The 23,573-nt window shown below is 48.5% G+C and overlaps 2 protein-coding genes across 2 annotated transcripts in view; one reads left to right on the top strand and one right to left on the bottom strand.

Annotated features, from left to right (window-relative positions):
- The window catches only part of LOC122382115 (alpha-mannosidase 2-like), a 35,927-nt gene extending 26,478 nt beyond the window's left edge, over window positions 1-9,449 (top strand). Inside the window, exons 7-9 of the mRNA XM_043367062.1 lie at window positions 3,075-3,196; window positions 5,059-5,194; window positions 5,601-9,449. Of these exons, the coding sequence (XP_043222997.1) occupies window positions 3,075-3,196; window positions 5,059-5,194; window positions 5,601-7,871 (2,529 nt within the window). The 3' untranslated portion in view covers window positions 7,872-9,449. The remainder of the gene's footprint in view (window positions 1-3,074; window positions 3,197-5,058; window positions 5,195-5,600) is intronic.
- Window positions 9,450-19,743: 10,294 nt separating this feature from the next.
- Window positions 19,744-21,658, bottom strand: LOC122382114 (blastula protease 10-like). The gene is made up of 2 exons (XM_043367061.1): window positions 21,578-21,658; window positions 19,744-21,202 (listed from the first exon to the last, which is right to left on the bottom strand). Exons 1-2 carry the CDS (start codon window positions 21,620-21,622, stop codon window positions 19,913-19,915), a joined length of 1,335 nt encoding a protein of 444 aa, XP_043222996.1. The 5' UTR covers window positions 21,623-21,658; the 3' UTR covers window positions 19,744-19,912.
- Window positions 21,659-23,573: the final 1,915 nt, after the last annotated feature.

The raw sequence follows: 23,573 nt of genomic DNA, 5'->3' as shown, positions 1-23,573 counted from the left end.
AGTGACTAGACCGGGATCCCGGGATCCCGGGATCCCGAAATAAAAACTTTCGGGATCCCGGGATTGGCAAAACGTTCCGGGATTGCAATCTCTACTGCGGGCGAATATTAGGGACGTTATATGTAAATCTTTTTGGCCAGGTACTTTTAGTGGTTAGGAAGTTATGCCGGTTCGCAACTTTAGGTAATAGTTGTGTTCTGGTACGTGATCTGCCGATGGCGAATAGTTCATTGGTACCACTTCCCAGTTATATGTGGTAATAACTAATAAGTAATTGCAGTGTCTAGTAATGCTGAATCATGTGTGGTGTGTCGAATCACGTTAGAGATTGTCGTCAAAACCACTAATGTAGACCTCAAGAGTGTGGCAATGGCATTTAATGAGCTGACACTGACACGTCTTTGTGTTACTTAGAATCGACAGTTTTGGCATCATAAATGTGCAGGCAAATGAAAATAATTTACGATGAAGATTTTCTTTTACAAATATATTTCATAAGATCTATTGGTTCATAAGATCTAAAAGCCTGGTTGTTGACGCCAAAGAAATAGATCGTTTTGGACTAACCAAGTGACCAAACTTTGACTGAGGTGTGACGGATAACCTTGACAACATGTCACAAAACGCTAAACAGATCACGGGCACGAACACCCATAAATTCTGCCACCACGACATAATTACCGGTACAGGCGCAGGTATTTGTGCCACTAACAGGTACCCAGGTGTGTCATATAATGAATGGGCTTACCTGTTGCGGTGCTATACAATGAATGGGTTTACCTGTTCCGGAGTTTATTTCCATGCAGGCGAGCCAGGCCATTCCTTATTAGTGGGCTGTTAGTTGAGCTGACCGGATTTTTTGACAGAGTGGTGATGAATGCACAGTGTTTATGAGCTATTCTGCTGCATTATATTCCGGTGTCATGAAGGTCAGTTACATGCATAATAATGCCGTTCATTTCTAGCCATCACATTCATAGGCGCATACAAACAATGCGATGTAACCATAGGCGGCGGAACGGGGAGGGCACCGGGGCACCGTGTCCCCCTTTGATTTGGGCGTTTTAACCCTCGCCCGTATTGGTGTTATTCCAGCTGCGAACGTATAAGGGGGGGGGGGTCCGTTGGACCCCCTTGCCGTTTCGCCCTTGATTGAGCTAGAACTTCGCGGAAAAAAACGAGCGTGCTGCCCGTGACGAGAGGAAGCCGATGATACCCAATTTTAAGGTCCTAGGTCATTGGTTGACCTTGCAGGTCAGGTCAATGACCCCAAAGGCGGGAAAATCGGGACCTGTTAGAACGTCGTAAGCTGTGGCTGCTATGGGGTTTTTCGGGGTGCTGATCACGAATATCATGTTAGTTTTGATCACAGATGATGTCTTCATGTATTTAGTTTAGGCCAGGTCGGGTCAGGTCAGGTCAGGTCAACCAGTAAGGGTATTCGTAGCAGGTGGCAACCGCCTCTGACAGCTTCGTAACATGTTACGAAGGCACCAAAACTACTTCGTAAATGTTCATATGGTTGCTAAATTCGAATTCAGCTCCAACAACTGGCTTAAAAACGTGTAAAACTCGAAAAAGTTAACCGAGGTCATCAAAGGTCAATGACCTGACCTGACCTTCAGGTGACCTTGACACCCACCCTAATGCATGGGGGCAACATCATATCACATGTTTGAACGCTTGAAACCACGAAAAGACTGCAAACGCGCGGCTATGCGAGCCGACATACGCCGAATCGCGATTCCAGCCAAACATGGTCTCGAAAAGTAGGTCACAGGTCAAAGGTCATTTGGGTCAGGGTCATGAAATTTTCAGGGTAGGTGTGAAATTGATGAACGCGATGGTTCTGAAAGTTTCGTCGCGATCGGCCGCTTTTTACGCGAGTTATTCGCGAAAAACCATGGGGGGGGGGTCCGTTCGACCCCCCCCCCTATACGGGCGAGGGTTAACATGATCATAACTTTCCATGCAACCCTATGGGCGTTGCATGGAAAGAATGGGACCAAAAGTCGACAGTGCCCCCCTTAATTGAAGGTGTTCCACCGCTACTGGATGTAACAATACAATGCATAATGCACTTTTAATGACTTTTTATCCTGCGTTTCGCCCTGGCTTTGATGAGTAGGTGGGTCGGATATAAAGGGGAAAATATTTGGATTGTTTTGCTACTGATATGAACGTCGATTCTCTCTTTCACATATCTACATTTGCCGCAAAATTCAACTACCGAGCCCGAGGAGAACGGAATGTCGTTTCTCAGCTTACATTTGCCGTCGTCTAGGAGGCAATTCTAGTTTGAAACGGCAATCGGCATGAATGCTAAAATCCGCTGTTAGCTGAAGTTAGAAAAAAAATTGGCGACACATATATTTTACTGTTCCTTGCTATTACCCAACATAACTCTTCTAGGTGTAAGCATGCCCCCATCATTTCCTACATAACGCTGATCACCATCTCAGGGATCGTGTCGGTAGAATTCAGAGCTGACTCCTTGACATCATCACCCTGCTTCATATCGCACCAGGCGCGACGTCACCCTATACCTCATATCGCGCGCCGGGTGCGCGAGTTCGTAACGCCAAGCGGCAGTTTAGCGCCAGTGACGCGCTGCATACAGAGTGCATACCCCGATCGACTGATAACGGACCGGCGAGCCGGATCGCGGTGCTGCTATCTGCCACCTGCATACACTTGACCTCGGCTGACACGGACCGGTGAAGACCGCGACGATGTCAGTGTGAACCCAACACCTTGTAAGACATTGATGGTATGCGTGGTTGGGTCCGGTAGAGGCCCCGTTTCGTAGACCTGGAGCGGAGCGCTGGTTCGAAGCAGGGGCGAGACAGATTGTGACCTCGAGTTGAGGATGGTGTACGGGACGTTTATGCTCGCTGTTAGGTGTAATGTGTATCCCGTTTGGTGGTCAGCCATGCATGTGATATACGGTGGGTGCGAATGGCAAGTTCCTGTCTGTGGCCGCTCAAACTGTCTGTGTTTAGGGGACCATACCAGGTCACCCATGCTTTTAAGGATGTTAGTGATAGCGACTGACGAAATCTATCGTATTTCAGCGGACGCCATACGTATGGAAGGAGTATCTGGCAGCCCGACAGGGTGGCGACTTCATATGGCAGCAGCAGTGGGACAAGGACGGCTCCTCATCCATGCTGACCCACCATCATCCCTATTTCATGTGAGTTGGGATCGTAACACCGCATTGAAATTTTAAAGCAGAAAGAGTTAAATCGACAAATCTGTGACAAAAACTAAATCACGAGTAATTCTTAGCGACTTTTTCCTAATCCCAAAGTCAAGCCATCTCAATACTCACATACATGCTCGAGGTTTTTCGCTCTCAACAATCAGCATTGCCTGACACTACCACCTAGAGTGTTTCGGCTCCACGGGATAACGTTTTCTTTCCATGACATCTTGCATAAGTGTAGCGCCAACTATAAAAATGCCAACTGCTTACGAAAAGGACGTCCTAATCACTGTTAAATGATGTGCCGAGGGTTAGCTCGAAGAAAAACGACACGGTGTCATAACGGCCAATTATTCCTCGGTCGTGCTGGATGATTGTCGGTTACACGAACTGTGATTACACATTAGTTTTATTACTCAGCATTTGTTAAACCCTTGAAACAGTCAACGTAGCAATTTAAACATTCACATCAGCCTAACTATCCTTGCATCATGGGGACAAAACCCACGCTATTGCAAGAGCAGCAATTTCCGTCAGTTTAGTCGCTCGACGAGGGTCTATGGTGACAAACCATAAGTATTTGTTTTCCAAAAGCCGTCATTTCACCATTTCACGCGCTATTACCTGTCTCAGAAGCAACAAAAACGGTAACGTGACGCATCACATCCAGCGGTGGTAAGAAAGCGGGCACGCCCCGCATTAGCCAATATGTTTGTCAATAACTGTTCTGTGGCGCTGTTAGCCACATATAACGTAACGCCACGCCACGGCGGTCCGGCGCCCAACCCCGCCCGGTGTCGCAAGCGAGCATTGTGCGTGACCGCGCTGTTTGGTGCGTGGCTCTCCTTTCGCCGTCGCCCGAGCCAGGTCACGACCACACCCTATGGCGTCGCTCACTAGCGCGCGGCTCACCCACACGAGCTCCAAGGCCGGCACACGAGGATAAGTGCTCCCGCTGCGCAGTCGGGCACCCAGCGCGGGCCACTCACTCTCACAGTCGCGCCGTGCACGAGGTAAACTCAGAGCGCGAGCGTAGCTCAAGGAAATCCCGTCTGAGCTGAATGAAGGAGGGGTTCTCTGTGGCCCAGCTGTATCCGCTCCTCAAGCCATATAGCTACAGTACTGCGTTGTGCATGACTTTGAAGAACGCCGATGCCACGAAAGCACTGAGTCCGAGATGTGGTACAGGAAAACTGATGCTCACTGTTTGTTCTGCTGCTAAGAATGTCCCTTCACTGATTGAAATCACAACCTTTCAACGCGACGGTGTTTGCAGAAATATGCCGCCAATTCTGTGAACACTGAACATGCACTGCGTGACCATCGATAAGTCGAATCCCAGTCAGGCTGATTGTTTATGCAGCAACGGGTCTCTTACCTCTCAATCTGCATAGCACGGTGTTGTTTCCTACACGATAGATACATCTCTGGACAGATGGGCGCGGTGTTGTCTATAACCGTTTATCTCTGGGGGACTTTGGCGAGCAGTCACGCATCAGTGTCTTTGCGCTGTTTTTGCAGTCATGCAATCACCGCTACTAACTGACTCAAGTAGTTGCAATCGTCTGTAGACTGTATGAGTATAACTTATTAAGATTGACAAATGTGGTATGATTTTTGCGCCATTTAGCGGATTGGAGCTGAGATGGCATTGTAATAACACTGCAGTGGCGTTGAACTCAAATCTTTGTCGTTGATACCGTAAAGCTGTTGTCCCGTAGCCGTGTCCATCCTTCAGGGTCAATACCCGAAGTCATTGGTGACCAGATCTAATAAAAAGCTTGACATTTGATGGGTTCAAAGTTACAGTCTGTTGCAAAAACTGGTGTGACCGGCCCGGTTGTCCCCAGGTACACGACCAGTGCTGCGTGCGGTCCGTTCGGCGAGTCCTCCAAGATGTGCTTCAACTTTGACTTTGCCCGCGACTGGGCCAACCCCGTCGCCTGGTACCGACAGTTCACTCATGTCACCGACGCCAATGTCAAGGTGAGATTAGGTTGTCAAAATAAGGCATGGCTATGTTATCATGCTTATTTTACTTTATACGACATCAGTTTGAAACGATTGAAGTTTGAAACCTTCCGGAAGAGATGCAATTATGTTCAGTGCAAAGTCAGATGGGAGCGTAATTGTTCACTTGACATGCTGGTCTTCTTCCGTTTAAGAACAAGAATACAGTTACCTGAGCCCGTCAATCATTTTTTTTTTTATAAATCTTCTTCGTAATAACCCGTCAAATAGGACTGTCTGTATTTGATAAACTATATGATCGAATATGATAGGTACTTTTTTACCAAGCGCTCTACCAGTAGATCCTTAATTAGTAACCGACCTCATCAAATATCCTACTTACGTTGTAATTGACCATTTTCTCCACCTCTCTTCTCCGCAGGAGCGCGCTGAACTCCTGGTCGACGCCGCTGGAAGGACAGCTTCTCTGTTCCCCCACAACGTGGCGCTGATGATGCTCGGAGCCGACTTCCAGTTCCAGCATGAGTTCGAGTGGCGCGAGCAGTACACCAACTACACCAAGCTCATGACGTACATCAACAGTCACCCGGAGCTGGACGCCGAGATTCAGTTCGCCACACCGGCAGAGTACTTCAGCGTGGTTCGGGCACGCTCTCGCCGCCGTCGCCGGCTTCCCACACTGGTTGGTGACTTCCACGTGTACTCAGACGTGTTCCAGGCCAAGCCCAAGTACTGGTCCGGCTACTACACGACGCTCCCGCACTGGAAGCGCGCTGCCCGCCAGCTGGAGTCGCACCTGCGTGCTACGGATATCCTCTACTCGTGGGCGTGGAGCCAACATCGCGAGGCACACAGCGCGGCCAACTCGGCGTTCTACCACAGTTACAATCGACTGGTGATGAGCCGCCAGGATGTGGCGCTCTTCAACCACCACGACGCCATCACCGGCACTTCGGCCACCCACGTGATGCGAGACTTCATCGAGAGGCTGGAGATCAGCGACACAGACCTGAGCCGAGGCTCACTGATGATGATGATTTCTCTCCTGCTCGAGTTGGGTCTCTACAGCAAGGTGCTGACGCTGTTCGATCAATACTCTCCTCTAGAGTACGGCATCGGCCTGCCTCCACAACTGACTGAATTCAAAATTCCGACCGGTGAGAGTCGTCGCATCCTGCTGTTCAACCCACTGGCGCAACCACGCACAGAGCTGATGAAGCTGCGCGTCATGCAGCCTAACATTGCTATCGCTGACGACACGGGGAAGCCACTGAAGGTGCACTTCCAGCCGGATGGCATTTGGTTCACCGCCTACTTCCTGGCACCACTCGACCCGCTAGCTGTCCATGCCTTCCAGGTGACAAAAGCGCAGAGCCCTCAGCCTGCAGTGGTAGAGCGAACCAACCGGGACCTGGAAGATTTTTTCCACATCAGAAACGATCGTTTCGTGGTGACGTTCAACAAGACTGGGTTCACGTGGAGTGTCCTGGACAAACGCTCCGGGCGTGAGCTTCCTTTCGTGGTGACCTTTGAAGCGTTCTCCACTGTCAAGGGAGAAAGTGGTCTGTACTTGTTCGCCACGGTTGATGAGGCCCCGCCGAAGACAATGCCGTGCAGAAACCGTCGCTGGACGGTTCGGGAGGACGGTGCACACTCGGAGGCCACTGTCGAGTGTGACCGCATCAGCCTCACGGTGCGTCTGCTGAAGACAAACACTCCGCAAGGTCAGACACTGCAGCTAGAGACGACGACCTCATTGACGGCAGAGGACACAGAGACGGACGTCTTCATGCGCCTACAAACAGGTGTCGAGTCGTGTGCACCGCGAGGCTGTGGTTTCTACTCGGACGCTAACGATTATCAGATGGTGTGGCGTCCGTACGTGACTGATGCGGGAGTGCCGGGCAACGTGTACCCTGTCACGACGCAGGCGAGTGTGCAGGACAATCGGCGACGAGTGACGCTACTCATGGACCACTCACGAGGTATAGGTGTCCTCGACGAGGGCGAATTCACCGTCATGCTCGACCGTCGCTCCAACTTTGACGATAACCGCGGGATCGGACAGGGCAACCAGGCGAACCGTCCGGCGCGCTCCACGTTCTGGGTCACCTTCGAGGATCTGCCGGAGGCGCCAGTGAAGGACGAGCTCTTCGCGTCATCACCTATGACAGCTGCCCTGGCGCGGGAGCTGAATCACCCACCGAGGGCGTACATGTCGCGCGTGGCCTCCAACGACCCGCGTCTCCGGGAGCCTCTGCGACTGGTGGGCGGCGCACTGCCCTGTGGCTGGGAGCTGGTGACCCTGCGTCAGCTGCAGGACCGCTCGCGGTACGCCTACCCGGGTCGCAAGATCCAGATGACGCTGCTGCGTCGCCGGCTGGACTGCCGGCTGTGGGACGAGCGGGACGGCCTGCAGTGTCGGCACAGCGACACAGCCGGCGTGGATTTCTCCGAGTTCCTCGGCCTGGAGAGCATCCACGAGACGGGTCTCACGGGCGGCAGCAAGACATCCAGCGGTCCCGGTCCGCGCGGGCTCAGGGATGTCCGGCTGAAGCCCGATCAGATCAGGACGTTTGAGCTGGGATACACGAGAAAGGGCGTGGATAGCGTTGAGGTTGATACGGATGAGGAGGAAATCGCGTTAGTGAAGAAGCTGAATGACGTTTCGGAGGAAACCAACGTGAGATAGCGGTCGACTAAGCCGCAAGGTGTAATAATATTCCGAGCTTGACTGCAAAAATCGATCTGAATGATCAACAGTTGAGCTGTTGGAAGCACGTTGGCAGTTGAGAACGCCAGAGTAAAGACACCATTGAAGTGAATCGTCTCAAACGATTGCCGCTTCCTTGTTTTCCGGCGGGACATTCTGGAGGTGGTTGTGGTGCAAAACTGCCAAAACGACGCTCTTGTGAAAGACAGCCTTGGCAGCAAGTCCTTACCACACATCCACACTAAAGAATGTCGTTTTAACACGACTGTGACATTTATGTGGCGGGCGAGCCACGCTGTGTGGGTTTGGGATACTTTGGGCACGTGTGTTGGGTGGTTTGTTACCGGGAACCGGTTGTGTCTCTGTGATAATGTGCCGTGGTACTGTGTATCGTAGCACGTGGTTACCTGAACGTTTTCATTTGCACACACGAATCAGGGCGGTGCGATGTTTTATAATGAGCGCAGGTGACATACCATTTGTCAATGCAGATCGGCATGCTGACGCAGTTGTTCAGAGCTTACTGAATTTTGTATTCCATTGCAAGAGTGGTTAGTGTTAAAAATACGATTTGAATTGTGTCAATTCACTTGCAAATAATGCCAATTTCGTTGCATTCTCAGCATTAGGTATGAGTCGTGAGAGCTTTACAGCGACCCGAAACACCTACCTTGGCGCGTGTCGTAAAAAAAAAAACTATAGGTATAAACCCGTTTGTATATTTTTCTGTGTATGCTGCGCTGCACTATCTAAAAGTGATTTGATTTTGATAGTTATACAATATACGGCTTCGTTGTAAACCTTCGTCTCCTCTCCTATGCTTGCCGTCCCAATTAGGTATTGGCTAAGTGTTTTTCGTTTAAAGTCTTAGTTTCATTTCTGTACCTACCGTAGCTCCTGGGCTTGCTGATGCACCGTGTGCCTGTGAAAGTGTCGAGTGGAGCTTTGTTTTCACCGACACTCTCTGATACAGAGTGGTCTACTTTTTGTGGTCCGTTTTGTGGTCTACGAATGCAACCACTGGGTGTTGCATCGTTGATCTGCATAAGTTTTGTATTTGCCATGTGCGTTTGAGTTTTGAGATATTTTCTTCATTTGTGTTGTGGGGATTCTCGTACGGACTCCGTTTCTTACGGACCTCATTTTCTTCATAGACCTCTCATACAGATCTTTCGTTTTGGAAAACCTTTTGCAATCCACTTTGCAAAACCCTTTGATTTTATGCTCAGGTGTTGATGGTTTGTTTAGGCATAAAGGGCACGTAAACGGCTTCTCTGAACTTCAATACTTGAATTAATTACGGGCTGCCGTTTCCAATCTTCAGGTATTTAGAAATGTTGACGCTCATGGGAATGAGAATCGCCAGCATGGCTTTTTTGTGGCGGTGTCTTTTTATATTTATACCTATGTTTAGGTGCGATTGAATGAATGGTGGATTGGTATACAAATGTTGCATTTGGTGATGTTGTGTTGAAATGACATGTTTCATAAAATGATAGTCAAAAGTCGCAATGGGCCGGGATTAGTCCGAATAATAAAAATATATGAAGATGTCAAGCTGCTTTTGGCGCCATGATTCGGAGTTTGACGTAAGATCGTGAAGTTTACTCCACTCATGTGCTTTTACACTCAGTATTTAGCCGCGTTTTTTGCAGCATACATTAGCCTTTAGGTACACCTCCTGTAGAGAACGCGGAACAAGGAACTACACAATCACGCGACACAACCGACACAGGTCCCAGAGCGATTTTTCCCTAATCGGCCGGTAAGCTGCATCGATTTCACGGTGACCTTTTGGTTTTGAAACTCGCATGCGGTTCTCCCAGCACGATATCATCCAATGCAGGACCTCTGGCTTGTTTTGCATCAGTCACATCTCGTTGGGGTTGAGGAAGGGAACACGAGCGCAGTTTCCGGTGATGGTGATAGTGACGAGCCCGGAACAGTGTGACGCTTTGGGCAGTTGCACTACAGGCGATAATTCGCAAATGGACATTTGACTTGACTGACAAATACTTTTGCTCGCAAAATGGTCGACGGTCGTCGAGAAGAACAGCGTGTGGCGGTATTTCACCAGCGTGTGATCCCGTGCCTGTAGCCAAAATCGGACTGGTGCTACGGAATACGGATCTGGAAGTGCTGATTTTTTTTTTGTAAAAGATAAATATTCAGCACCGAGGTCTGCGAGAGACAGATGTGACCAAGACCATGGATCAGTGGCCCCCGCCCCCTGGAGCTCTCGCCGACCGGTGGAAGAGGGCTAGCTTTCTTCACAGATGGGTAAGACCATTGGGCTAGTGTAGAGAGTTGAACGAGCCTAGATTCTATTTCTGTCATTTTCATCATGGGCTGATAATTCGACGATTATTCAATGCGAATAACTATGCTGTAGTGTAGGTAGCTGTTTGTATCAATAGGTAATGGAAGGGGTTCCATGCACGGCTAAGCTAAGGTCGAGGTGCGAGAATAGCCTGAAGCTGATGATTTATTCAAGACGCATTGTTGAAAACGGAAAACGGTAGGGTACGTTCAAGCCTGTCAGCTGCTTCCCTTTCCCGTTAAGTTGCATAGCGAGGGCCGGTGATCTGTCGCGGCCTATCCGTCCATCCTATCGCTGGATTCTTCGAGTTCTTCGAGGCGTCGCTTAGCGGCGGTAGCATCAGACCTAGGTGGCGCTGGTGATGCTGGAGCTGGGCCCTCTGGTCCAGGTTCATGACGGTGGTTTACAAATGACGTCTGAAATCGAACATGAAATTGACCTTTCTTCATTTGCAGCGCTCCTCTAATTAACTCACGTATGTACGAGTGGCAAGGGAGGCATGGAGGCAGTTAGGCACTGATGATCGACAACGTCAGTAGGTATGGAAGGAAATAGGCACCTGACATCGTTCGCCTCTTGGGCCGGCCTCCCAGCCAGCAAAATTGGTCTGGGCCGTAGCTGGTTTTACTCTTGCTAGCTTTAGCACTTTACTCCGGCCGAAGTACGGGCAAAGTCTGGAGCTCTACTGGAGCTAGCACACGATCCCAGAGCTCTCCCGCGCCACAGCCGGACCTACGCCGCATCAGCCGTGCCGTACCTCAACCGTACGTCAACCACAGTAAGCCAGACTGCAGCTAAGAGACAACCGGACCTGGCCGTAGCGACGCCGTGGTAGGGAGCTGGACTTGAGACGGACTTGGCGGTCCGAAACCATACCAACCCGGGAGCGCTACGGCAAAGACTGGCTAGCCGGAATAGATCCATATCGACCCAACCTCCAATTGTTCCGGCGGCGTTTCGTTTACACCGGCAACAACAACGGCCCAAGCCTGGCATGTTGGAGCTGCCGCGGCAAAATGGACTTGAGCCAAAATAAATTGCTGGCTGGGCTACTGCTTTCCTTTCAGTTCAGCACTTGCTGGGACGGCCAGTGCTCGAAATGCACCGTCCCTCGTGTTTCAATAGTAGTGTATATGGAGCCTGTCCATGAACTACGGGTTTATCTCATGGCTACCTTTTGGTTGCAAACGTATCTGCTGACATCAAGTTGATGAAATATATTCAAAACAACTTTAATAAATTAGGTATCGTAATGGTCAAAATCGAGCAGTATATGGATTTTTAGTACTAATGTGAGGGACAATACAATTTACCATAATGATAAGCAACTCTAGCCTTACAGTCATTCTTAACGTAAAAGAAATGGGCAAAACACGAAACACTTTACAACGTTCGGGATAGGTCAGCCCAGCTTTGAACTTCTTCAACATTGAAAGTGATAATGCCTATGACCGAAACATCCCGAGCCTTAGGTACTTCTCGTCAGTTTTGAGGATCGAGGACAAGGCCCTAAAACATAAGGTTGGACGAAGTTTCCTACCAACAAGGTACTAGAATTTGTCGTGATATTTCGTCCTTGCAGTTGTTTCTTTACAAATATAGAGCAAACAAGCATGTTTTCTAATAGTATGAAAATTTGAAAGGAAGTAATAAGTCACTTCATATTTGATTCACAAAAAGCCATTTCGAAATCAAATTCAATGTAGTTTTGACCAAACTCAAGTCGACTTATCCAGTATCTACTTTATTTTCCAGATGCGCGGTCCAGACAAACACGTTGCTATGGGCGGTTGCTATGGACGCTATCTCGTATTTGCAGATAGTTTTGTTGTTATGAAATAGGGTAAAACAAGCTCTTTGGATATTTTCCTGTATTTCGGGGCTCATCTAATTTATCTAGCTTTGGCACAATATTTTTACTTTATCATATCATGGTTCCAGACACAGGTGGTTATTTTCAGCGCGTAAAGAAATAAGAATAAAGACTTATTATGTTATACAGAATGCAAATCGCCAGTCCCTGGTGGTAAAGTGAATGATACACAGAGATATCTGTTTTTATCCCGGTAGAAGCATCCTTGTGAAGTGTGATCGATCATAAATTGTCTGAGAATCAGAAGTTAAGCGATATGTCAAGAACCACGAAACAACCAGCTTAACCCATTTATGCCCAGGAATATTGACCATCATGAAAATCGACGAAATCAAAATATGTTATGCTCCTACCAGGGTCTTGCATGGAATCGAAAATAATTTTTGCCTGCAGCAAAAGTTTTTCGAGAAAAACGTAAAAAACATGCGTTGCGAAATCGCAACGAAGGGCACACCGGGCGCCATCAGCGTTGCGAAAACGCAACGACGGGCACATCAGACGGACATAAAGTACACTGAACTGCCGTATATGCTAATATGTTTTGACAAAACATCAATCAACTGTTGACAACTATTGCTTGAAAATGCGGAACCCACATCCGTCATGCTCTATAACCCGCCTAAGAGCCTCAGTGAGGAAGCATAACTTCATGATTCGCGAACGGGGAGATGGCAACACGGTCATTATCAACCATTAACGTTGTCCATTGCTGTTCATTTAAAATTGTGGTCGACACGTATCCAGGGTGATGCTTTCTTTTTGGAAGCTAGACAGAGCCATTAGTCATTACCCCTACATATTAGACCCCACACTGAATACAACTAAATGGAGGATTGGGAGTAAACCAGTGCCTCACGTATGCGCGTATATCCGCAATCATTGTTAACCACCCTCCTAGGAGTAAAGTTAAATGCCATTGCAGTTTAGTCGTACCCCCTCTCAGCAAAAAGAAAAAAGGACCTATCCGGCTCTAACAAATTACTCGCGTAAGGCGTAGCGCATCACAACAAATAGATTCCTGCAGTTTATCATGTTTACACCTAATCCAAAATTTTCATGGCCCCACTCTCAGCGACCTTCACGTGTAACCTCTTTCTCGAGACAATGCCAGGACAGAATGGTGATTCGACGTCAATCCGTCCTTTCCATCTTCAGGATAGTTGAATCCTCCTCCACGCCTCAACCACCTGTTCCGAGCTGGACCGGCAACGTATATTGCAATCGGGCAGCTCACATAGGAGCGCGCCTGTAGCCGGGTGCAGTGAGTGCTTGGGAGGGGGAAGGGGGTGGGTCATGGGTGGCCTGCCCACTGCATGGCTGGGCTCAGTCTCCAGTCTACGATTAACCGTGTCCGGTCAGACAAATGTCTCCCCTAGTTCCAATAATCCTGCTAGCTCTAAAAATGGTCTGATTAGATAAAAAGCCTATCAAAGTAAGAAAACAAACGTATACTCCACATCAAGCAGCTTATGAATCTATGCGAGTTATGAATCCTAAAAATTATTATTTTCCCAGGTCCGCCCTCATTACCCCTGCCGAAGGGCTCAGCTACCCCCAGAGGGGGCCTATCACACTATTTGCCGACCTTCAGTTATCTTTTCTAACGTAAATGTTGGTAGTCAGCAGATTCTATCCAAAGAATGGCGATGCCTATCTGTCGCCTGATACCAGAATATATCCCCGTTATTCATTATTTATGCACAATGTATATAGTAGATCCAATTTCCAAAGAACCTAATTATCTCTCAGCTCCGTTAGCATCGCCGACCGTTTGATGCATGGGTCCTTTTCCTACCATGCGATTTTCAGATGCATGGGAACACATTGCTTAGTGAACGAACAGCCCGAGGCCGATAATCTGCGAGAGAAAAAGAAAGGAGTGTTTGTGGCCGTTTGAGCCAGCAAATATGAAATGTGTCGTAACATTTTACGTGCGAACGCACCTTGCACTAAACATACCTATACACGTCCCTCATGGCATAGGCGGCGGAGCGGGGGGGGGGGGGGGGAGGGGGCACCGTGCCCCCTTGATTTTGCCATTTTAAACATTATCCCTATAGGCGTTGCATGGAAATGGAACTGGAAAGAATGGGGCCAAAAGTCGGCATTCCCCCCCCCCCCTTAATTGAAAATGTTCCGCCGCTACAGCCTCATGGCTACAAAATAAGAGAGAGAAAGAGAGAGAGAGAGAGAGAGAGAGAGAGAGAGAGAGAGAGAGAGAGAGAGAGAGAGAGAGAGAGAGAGAGACAGAGAGAGAGAGAGAGAGGGAGGGAGAGAGCTGGGGAACGAGGAGGAGAGGGAGGAAGATGGGGGAGAGAAAGAGAGAACCCACAGCGTATCACGAGTGAAGTCTATTGTTGATATTCATACTTCCGCTACCCTGCCAATGTGCCCATCGTTGCGTTTTCGCAACACCGTTGTCTTTCCGATGTGCCCTTCGTTGCGTTCCCGCAACGCGACCGTAGTCATATTTGAAAATAGTCACAAACCCTTTTTGTAGCATTATTTCTTAACAAAATGCATATCTACGCTTTTGTAGGGACTCTGCAGAATATGTTTACACAATTTTCATTACGGTATTATTAAGCACTTAGCCTACTTATCTTGGTTTTCGTGACGTCATCACTCACAAAACCTTCGACTTCCCTCTGGGAGCTCTAGGCAGTAACTTACCGGCCGCACAGACTAGTAACTGCGTAGCATCATGCGCACAACCATGCTACACACGCTGAAACTTATCTCATCGGTTAGTCTCTTTTACACACTTCTCAAGCTTCGATCACGTCGACGCTTGCTTGCGTTGCGAAAACGCAACGAAGGGCGTAAATGGGTTAAGGCCTGGCTACACTACGCATTCTCTGCGTGCGTGTTTTGCGTGTTTGCGGGTTTTGCGTAATATCGTTCTAGAAAAAATGGTTATTATTAATTAAACTTCTTTAATATTTATATAAAAGTTAATAAAACGTTTATGTTAATTAAAAGTTTATATGAAAAAGATATAACAAAAACGTAATGTCGTTTCTTTCTAGAACGATATTCCGCAAATCACGCAAACTCGCAAAAAACGCACGCAGAAAACGCATAGTGTAGCCAGGCCTAGCTGGTGGAAGAGCCGCCACTCAGAAGCCTTCAGAAAACCGTGAACGGTTGAGACAGCCGACAGGTTGAGAAATCAAGAGACCTGAGGCGCCAGAGAACCAGAGGATGCCTGGGAACTTTAAGAAACCGCTGGCTACCAGATCTTGACTAGAAACCTGAAGAAGAGCCATGAAATGACCATTTCACGATCTAAGATGCAGATTCTGGTGCCTGAAAATCGTGTGAACACACTTGACATTCCAACAGCAGCTCATTCCGGTACCGTTATAAGTCCAGGGCTGCGCAGTCGATGGATTTTCGGTGACTCTGACTCCGACTCCGACTCCGACTCCGGCTTCCAAAAACCAACTTCGACTCCGACTGCGGGCATATGTACATTACCTATCGACTCCAGCCGACTCTATTTCCGACTTCGACTCCGCGACCCTGCCAGGTCTGCGGAGTCGATTGATTTTCGGTGACTCCGACTGACTCCGGCTCTGGTTTCCAAAATCGACTCCGACTCCGACCCCGGTCAGAACTGTGGTTATAAATAACATGTCTGTGAATAAAAGCAGTTTCGGGTGCAGCCACCCCCTTTTGCTTTTCTTACTCAAAGGCTCGTCCAAAACAGGAAGATGAACAGGAACTCAGCTTAAACATCGGTCTTGGAAAGGTCACCGAACGTAATATTTTTCCGCAAGCAGACGAAGACCACGAATTTGAACAATGACATGTCGATTAAGGCTCTGAATCCGGGCAAAACTGTCGACGCCGATCGACTCCGACTCCGACTCCGCAGACCTAAACTTTATTCAACGGATTTCCATGAGATTTTACGCCGGAAAAATGCAGATAAACGTGCTCCTATCGTCAATACGCGTCAAATAAACTTTGAATTGACCACAAAAAGTCATTTCGACAATTTTACCTCATTTCCAGGTCATGTCTTGACCAGAAAATGCCGTAATGCGTAATGCATATCAGTCGATCTGTATCGTTGGGCTGAACACATCTAAGGTATTTTTGTTGCTATTTAATCAAGAATCATATCTCTGTCAAAGGTTACGGTAAAACAAAAAACTGCTGGAGACCATTCTTGACCTGAAATGACCTTAGGGACATAAAGAGGGGTCACGGGTGCAATGATGCGCCTCTTGGGGCACCACATGCGATGAGATCGATGCGTGGCGACTGGCGTACACCTCGCTGTTTCTGCCTTTGAACAATTTTTGTCTGCTTTATCTGCTAAAAACACAATAAACACATTATCGAGCGTAGAAGCATGACTCTTTTGTTACGTACAAGCTTTGTTCAGTTTGTAAGCACCATCAAACATTGCAAGCTTCAAGGGGTCAATGCCCTGGGCTGTGACGTCACGCTGAGGATCGTGACGTCAGCCGTGGGGTTGCCAGTCTAGTATGAACTAGACTTCGACCCCCCCCCCCCTGATCGAGGATACCTTCAGAAACTATGTGTTTAACATCTATTTGGAAAGAATTCTGCTTGTGACTTAATTCACCCTGTGGAGTTTGGTGGTTATAAGAAATGAAAATAAATCAACTGTAGATCATGCATTGCACCGCTTACCAAATTGCATACCAATCAGTCTATGAATTGTTTACACCTGAGTCATAACCATATCTTTCCGTGTTTCGTGTCGAATTATGTCCAATGACGAGCCATATTATGCTGGCTCACAACTGCTGCAGGCGATTCCTTTGGACCGTTTGGGCGCGATTACAGTTTGCAGCGCTGCCGAGCCTGGTAGTCAGTGGTACGGCCCCACCACAGCGCCATGACCCCGACTATCACGGACATTATGTCCATGGACAGGGCGCCGCGCCATCGGCCGAGTTCCCAGACAGGTGCTGGGTGTAACGGCGTCCCATTGTAAAACGCCCTATTGAGCGAGCTGACCGACCTTAGTCTTCTAAATGTGTTTACCGTCGGATGGAGCCTTTGTAGTGTCATAGTGGGACGGGAGTCGATCCATTATTTTGAAGTTTATGGATGCTTTAATTTATTGGCACGAACGCTGTATTTTGTTGATCAAGATTGGGCCGAGCAATTGAGTAAAAATTGCTACCATTATGAGGATCCAGCAGGAAAATTAGTGCAATAAACATATCAGTAAGTGACTGGTAACCCAGATGTCTGCAATTTAGTACTACATACAAGAATTAGTGGCAATCATGTAAGTTACCATTGGCGCCTAAAAGTTCTCTGAACAGCGATGAATTATCTTAGAGCTTAGTTTTTCTAAAAGGTTGAATTAAAAAGGAAATTGATGAAACATGACATTTTCGAACGCCTTTAGAAGCAGCTTCTTACATACTTATGTACATGTGTTTTCTTGAACACCTTTGTTTATAAAAGACACGCAGTCAATGAAATGTTTAACGTTTACAATGCAAACTACTGGTATTGCTTTGATAAGTTTACAAAGTTTCCTTCCTTATGCTGGTCATTATTTGTAATTGCTAGAACAATCAGCAGCTCTAATGAATCAACTCCGGCCATCATCGGTCCTACAGTGCAGCGCCCATTTGCACCGGACACACATCACTAATCGCTCCTATTTCCGACTGCGCTACTGAAAGCATCACCCCACGGCACGCTAGCGCACTTCGGCACGATGCGCGTCATAAGTGCGTCGAAATCGACGCATTCAGTCGACACCTACCTACACCACCGGAACTCTCTACCTCCCTCCTCCCCTTCCCCTTCGTCCCAAGCACCTCTGGTTAGAGGCCAGAGGGGTTGTTCGTGACCCGGCTCGGTTAGTTGACGCCCGTGGGCCGGTACTTTTGGCGCTCGCGGCGATTTTGGCGTCGCGACGCAGCAGGGGCCGTCCGCGCCGGCTGGCGCCCCTCCCCGGACGACACGTGGCCGGGGTGGGGGGGGGGGGGGGGGGTCGTCGGCGCCGACGCGGTGCTGTCCGCAGGCTTCCCCGTCCGGAGAGCGTCGAGTGGCACCTGGAATCGGACGGCGGTGGTGCGCGGAGCTGCGGAGCTGCAGCAACAGGCGTCTGTCGTCAGCTGACACACGGCACCGGCCGCCAGACGGGGGGTCACCAGACGAGGTCAGGCGGGGTCAGACGAGGTCAATTCAGTCGTCAGAGCGACACAGAGAGCTCTGAAGAGCAGAGAAGACGTCGGATCAGCCGCTCTGGCGATGAAGTGGTGAGCGATCGGACTTTGTAAAGCGCCGAAGATCTGCGGCTGAAGAGGGCTTCAGACCGGCAAGAGATGGGAGATCAGGTTGTTATCAAAGTAAGTGATATGTTTTTTTTTTTTGCTGTCATCTCCACCTATAGGCATTCGTGAGTATTCAGTGCCAAGCTGTTTCAATCAACACATACATAATACATATTTATCACTTTACACATTTCCCTCCCGGGGGGGGGGGGGGATGGTTGAACACCCGCCCTTGTAAGTCGGCTCCCATGGGCCACGGTAGCGATACGGGAAAGGCGGCATTCAAAAGAGCGTCAAAAATAAGGAAATAACTTCTGTCACTTTTTTGGTCAGGTCAAAGGTCAGGCCATCAGAGGTCATTGAAGGCAAAAATTCGCTGATTTCCAGATCAGATTTTGACAATTTTCAACAAATCGACGCACTGCTCGGGAACTATGTAATAGAGCTGCAATTCCGTGGAAACTCGCATTTGATAGCCCTATTAGCGCTCTTTCTGAATAATTCTCTCAAATTTGACCTACTCCCAACGGTTTTGCCTGCAGACAGTGCAGGGGGCGAAAACTGCCAAAAAAGACGATTTTTCGGAATCAGTTTTTCTGCAACAACTTTTGACTGAAACCTCGCACGAATTTTTTAACGGAATCGTGTTTCTCTCGTCAAGACGCATCGATTGAACTCATCTGACCTTGAAAGGTCAACTTAAAAATTTGACCTCAGGTGAAGGTCATTTACCTGACCGGTAAGGGTCATGTTGCATTTCAGTCGATCCGTATCGTCGAGCCGAACACATCTTAGGGCTTTCATCGCTCTGGCGTGCCTCTATCAAAAGTTATTCGCGAAAACTGTCAGATACCACTCGTGACTTGAGATGACCTCAGGGGTATAAAAAGGGGATACGCTCACGGGTGCGATTTTCATGTTCAGTGTGTCGGCGTTATTATTAATTCAGTATTTGAGTGTTTATAATGACATTCGTTTGAAATAGACGCCTTTCAATTTTCTCCTTACAATGGAGAGGTCGCAAAACTGACCTGACCCTAGGTCACCAATGTTGAAATTCCGATTTATCCATTTTGTACATACCTACTTATTAATCGTTTACATACTTATTAGTTAATCTTATTAATCGCTTAAAGTTTCAAAGCAATCGGTCACTCGGTGTAGCTATGGCAGACATTGGAACTGTTGTGTAGTGAGGTCAGTTGTCCTGACCTCAGGTGACCTGGGTCTGAAAGTTTTACAACATATGTAGAAAAGATGTATGATAAGGTGTGCCAAAAAACGGCGGTGCTTATTCGTAAAAAAACCGCAGGGAGTTTGTTTGAACCCTCCCCCCCCGTGGGTTAAAATTTTATGCCATTCCAAATATAAAACATTAGCGGCGTAAATATGACCATTTATTTAACATCGTATAAGTAATTGCGTTAACACAACCACATTGCAACGGCATAAAGCAAGTAATAAAGCACAACTCAAGCGTAGGTAGCCCCATGATAGTCACATTGCCGAGGTCATTTATGTCGTCGTCTGGGCTGTCCGTTTCACTTGTCTACACAAACTGGACAGTCGCAACGAAGCCGGATCCCATGAAGTACTTCTTGTAGGATTTGAAGCGCAGCACCAGGTCTCCGTCGGGGCTGGTGGACGTCAGCTGCTTGCCCGTCAGCTGTTTGCTGCAGTACATCTCTCCGCCGTCGAGCACTCCGCCCAGCCGTACCGAGAGGTACTCGTACTTGCAGGAGCCGTTCACCTGCTGCATGATGGAGAAGGTGGTGAAGGTGACGCGCGCCCGGCGGCCGGTCGGCGGCCGCACCCACCACGAGCAGTCGGCACCGGTCGGGTACAGCGCCGGCCAGCCGGGGCTGCTCACGGTGCCCTCGGAGCTGATCTCGCCGCCGCAGCTCGGCGCCGGGTAGTAGCTGCCACGCACCGTCTCGCACGCCGAGCCGCTCGTGCCCGGCGGGCAGTGGCACACGCAGTCGGCCGACACGTAGCCGCCGTTGTGACACGGCGGTGGGCTGCTGCACAGCTCCTCGCAGCGGTACAGCCGGTTCATGAGCGCCACGTCACGGAAGGAGGGCTTGTCGCGCTGTCCGATCAGACCCTGCAGCGTCGGGTTCCGGGTCAGGATGGTGGGCCCGCCGTTGGAGGAGAAGTACGTCGAGCCGTAGTGCATGACGGAGCCGAGGTCGTACGGCACGCCGTGGTTCTGGGTGGTGTCCACCTTCTTGAAGTTGTGCTTGTACGCCTCGTTGACGTTGTCCCACATGATGGTGACGTGCTCGTCGCGGTCGGAGCGTGACTGTTCGTGGTAGAAGCCGAGCGAGTGGCCGATCTCGTGGGTGACGGTGCCGAAGCCGGTGCAGCCAGAGCCGAGACTCAGCTTCTGTGTTCGTGAGGAGGCGTGCTTGGCCGTGCAGCCGAGCATGGACCAGCAGCCGGACTCGGCCACGAAGAGCACCCGGGGCTCGGAGCTGCCGCTGGACACCTCCTGGAACTGGACGCAGCTGTGGTCTCGCCAGAACTTGATGCCGGCCTCGATGGCGGCGCGACTGGCGTCGTTGGTGATCTCGTAGTTGTAGCGCCGGTCCGTCCAGAGCTCCCCGGAGGTCACGCCCTTGCGGTCCTCCTCCGGTGACCTCAGGAGGTCGCCCTCCACCAGGCGGCCGTACGGCGTCAGGACAGGGTTGGTCTCGTGAAAATCGAGCGGCTCGGGCTCGTCAAAAAGTTCGAAGTATTCCTGAAAGTTTGCGCGTTTGATTTCTTCTTCACGTAAAGCTGACCTGTCCAGCTGCAACTTCGTGACGTTAAAGATGATATCTTCCCTAAAGCGATTCGGCTGAAAAAAGAACAAATGGGGTAATAACATGTGCTACTTTTTACGAAAATTTACTTATATGTTAACCTCATGAAAGCTCTTGCTCAGCGCATATATGCGAGAACAAAAAAAACGGAACATCAGACTGCAGATGGAGCAGTTGATGAAAATAACCTCATTTGATTTTTATCGGATGAGCCGGTGTGTGCATTCCGCACGCTGAGCACGACTAGAAATTACAACGCATGCTCGTAAATATTGAAGAGTATGTTGGGATGCTGCTGGAGATCCAATGACAACAGTCCTTAGGAATTGACAAACCATAAATTAATTATTGATCAATTTTACTCAACACCCAGAACGGTAACATACAAAAACCTTTTACCGATAACTCACCATTGCCGAAACACCGCAGAGCAGGAAGATGCCAAACAGCCACATTGCTGCTCCGTTCGCAGATTGTGAAGTGATATAGTTGTTGGTGGAAGTGATGCCTCTGCCAACGTTCCTCTCTCCTTATATACGTACCTCAATGGCTTGGACTTTGGAGCCCCCGCAAATTGGAAGCATATACTCGTAATCTCCACATATGGCGAACTGAGGATTATCCCTTCCCACTTGCTGTGTATTAACAACACTTGCGCAGTATTTGTCACGGGTTTGTCAAATCAAAGAAGAGATTAGTGCCAGGACGGCACATCTGAGGTGAGGGGGGGGGGATCAACTGCCAACCATAAATCAGGAGAAATAATGTGTTCTAATAAATAATAATGTGTCCCTCACACGCAACAAATAGAGCGCTATAGGTATTGCTGATAATGCTGATTCGCACCATGATCTCACATGACTGAAACTGATGGTTAGTAAACCGATGTTTCGCGATGTTTAGGAACTTTGAGATCGTGAAGCAGACGCCACGATTACATTAGGCATTGTGTATTGCACACGATACACCAAGAACTTATGCGTGACATCCTTCCTTTTCTTCCTCTCTAACTCACTCGACTGCCTTCCGCAGGCATCCCACCTGCTCGGCTCGTCTTCGGAGGACGTCAGGTCCTCCGGCAGGCCCTTCAGCCTGCTGGTCCCCTCGCCGGTGCTACCCCTCCGGAGGTCATCGGCCGGCAACGGAAAACGCGCTACAAGAGGTCAGTCAAACGTCCGACATTTTGTTCGAATAGGGTCGGTTCAAAGCTGGAAGGTAGAGTTTGGATATTTGTTTTGTGTATACAGTTTGTGGTTAACAGATTGGTTGGAATCAATCATACGCATGAAGCAGGAAAAGTGGTTAAATGGTATGCGATGGTGCCTTTGCGTTGTTTTGGTGGTAAATAAACTAGATAAGTAAAGGGAGGCAGTAAAATCTTTATTCGTCACCAAATGTTGATGTCCACCAATCGTTTAGGAAAAGTTTCGGCTAGGACTGCCATACTTACAAACTCTTCACATTTCATGGCATTGGCTTCGATTCGTGCCAATAATGTGCAGGAACTTGTGTGGTATATAATGACATGTATGCGGGCTTAATTTGGTATCTAGAATTAAAACACGGGGCTCACATTACGAAAGCCGTCCCCAATCGAATGACTTAAATTGAATAGCTTGAAAAGCTCAGCTGAATATCGTGTCTCTTGCTAATGTGTTTTCGTGAACATTTGTGAATAGTGTAATTAACAAAAATTGCCTTCACCTAAATTCGAAAACACTGACGTCACTGGTTATTGAAAGACTCCTAATGTCTCCCGATGACTATATTTGAAAGCACGGCTGTGTAGCACTTCCAACAGCAGAGCAACTTTTCGGGAGATACCCTGATACCAACGTGTTTTAAAACTTGATTATTATTCTGAACCTAGTTGTTTGGTCCCGTACTCTTGGGTCCAGCTTAGTGTTAAAGGTCACTATCACGAATCTAATGGACGGTAATATGCATATGTTGGCTGGAGTTGGAAAGATAAATCGCGATTTTGCGGTCCAAATAGCTCTCAATCAACAGACAGCACAACTTTTCCTGTCATCGGCGGTTGTTCGGATATTTGTTTTAGCGACACAAAACAAATGTTCACAAAGTCAAGACATTGACAGTAATATATGACTTCGGATCGATATTTGATGCAGCAAATGCTTTTAGGACTTAAGAAGAAAATAGCAGATCTTAGAAGAAAATAGCATATCCGAGCATAGTGCAGTGTTGGAGCGTTTAGCCGTAATGTCTTATGAGATATGTTTGGGCACATCATGGCTCTATATATGATTCCACTCATTACTTCTGCTCAGTGATCACAGTCTCAGCTCAGCTGCTCATGCTCAGCTGAGGACATCAGGCTGCAATGTCCGATCCAACGTTCCACGTGGTTCTGCGATTAATCGTCCTCCAAATCGATTAGACGGC

Source organism: Amphibalanus amphitrite, unplaced genomic scaffold (assembly GCF_019059575.1).
Source record: "Amphibalanus amphitrite isolate SeventyFive unplaced genomic scaffold, NRLGWU_Aamphi_draft 000133F_arrow, whole genome shotgun sequence".
Taxonomy (NCBI): Eukaryota; Metazoa; Arthropoda; class Thecostraca; order Balanomorpha; family Balanidae; genus Amphibalanus; species Amphibalanus amphitrite.
This window is presented reverse-complemented; position numbering and strand designations above follow the sequence as displayed.

Bases quoted from the DNA above. Each gene is read 5' to 3' on its own strand.
- LOC122382114 (XM_043367061.1), bottom strand. From the start codon at position 21,622: ATGTGGCTGTTTGGCATCTTCCTGCTCTGCGGTGTTTCGGCAATG. The intron at 21,203-21,577 runs GTGAGTTATCGG...TTCTTTTTTCAG, and splicing joins TCTGCGGTGTTTCGGCAATG to CCGAATCGCTTTAGGGAAGA.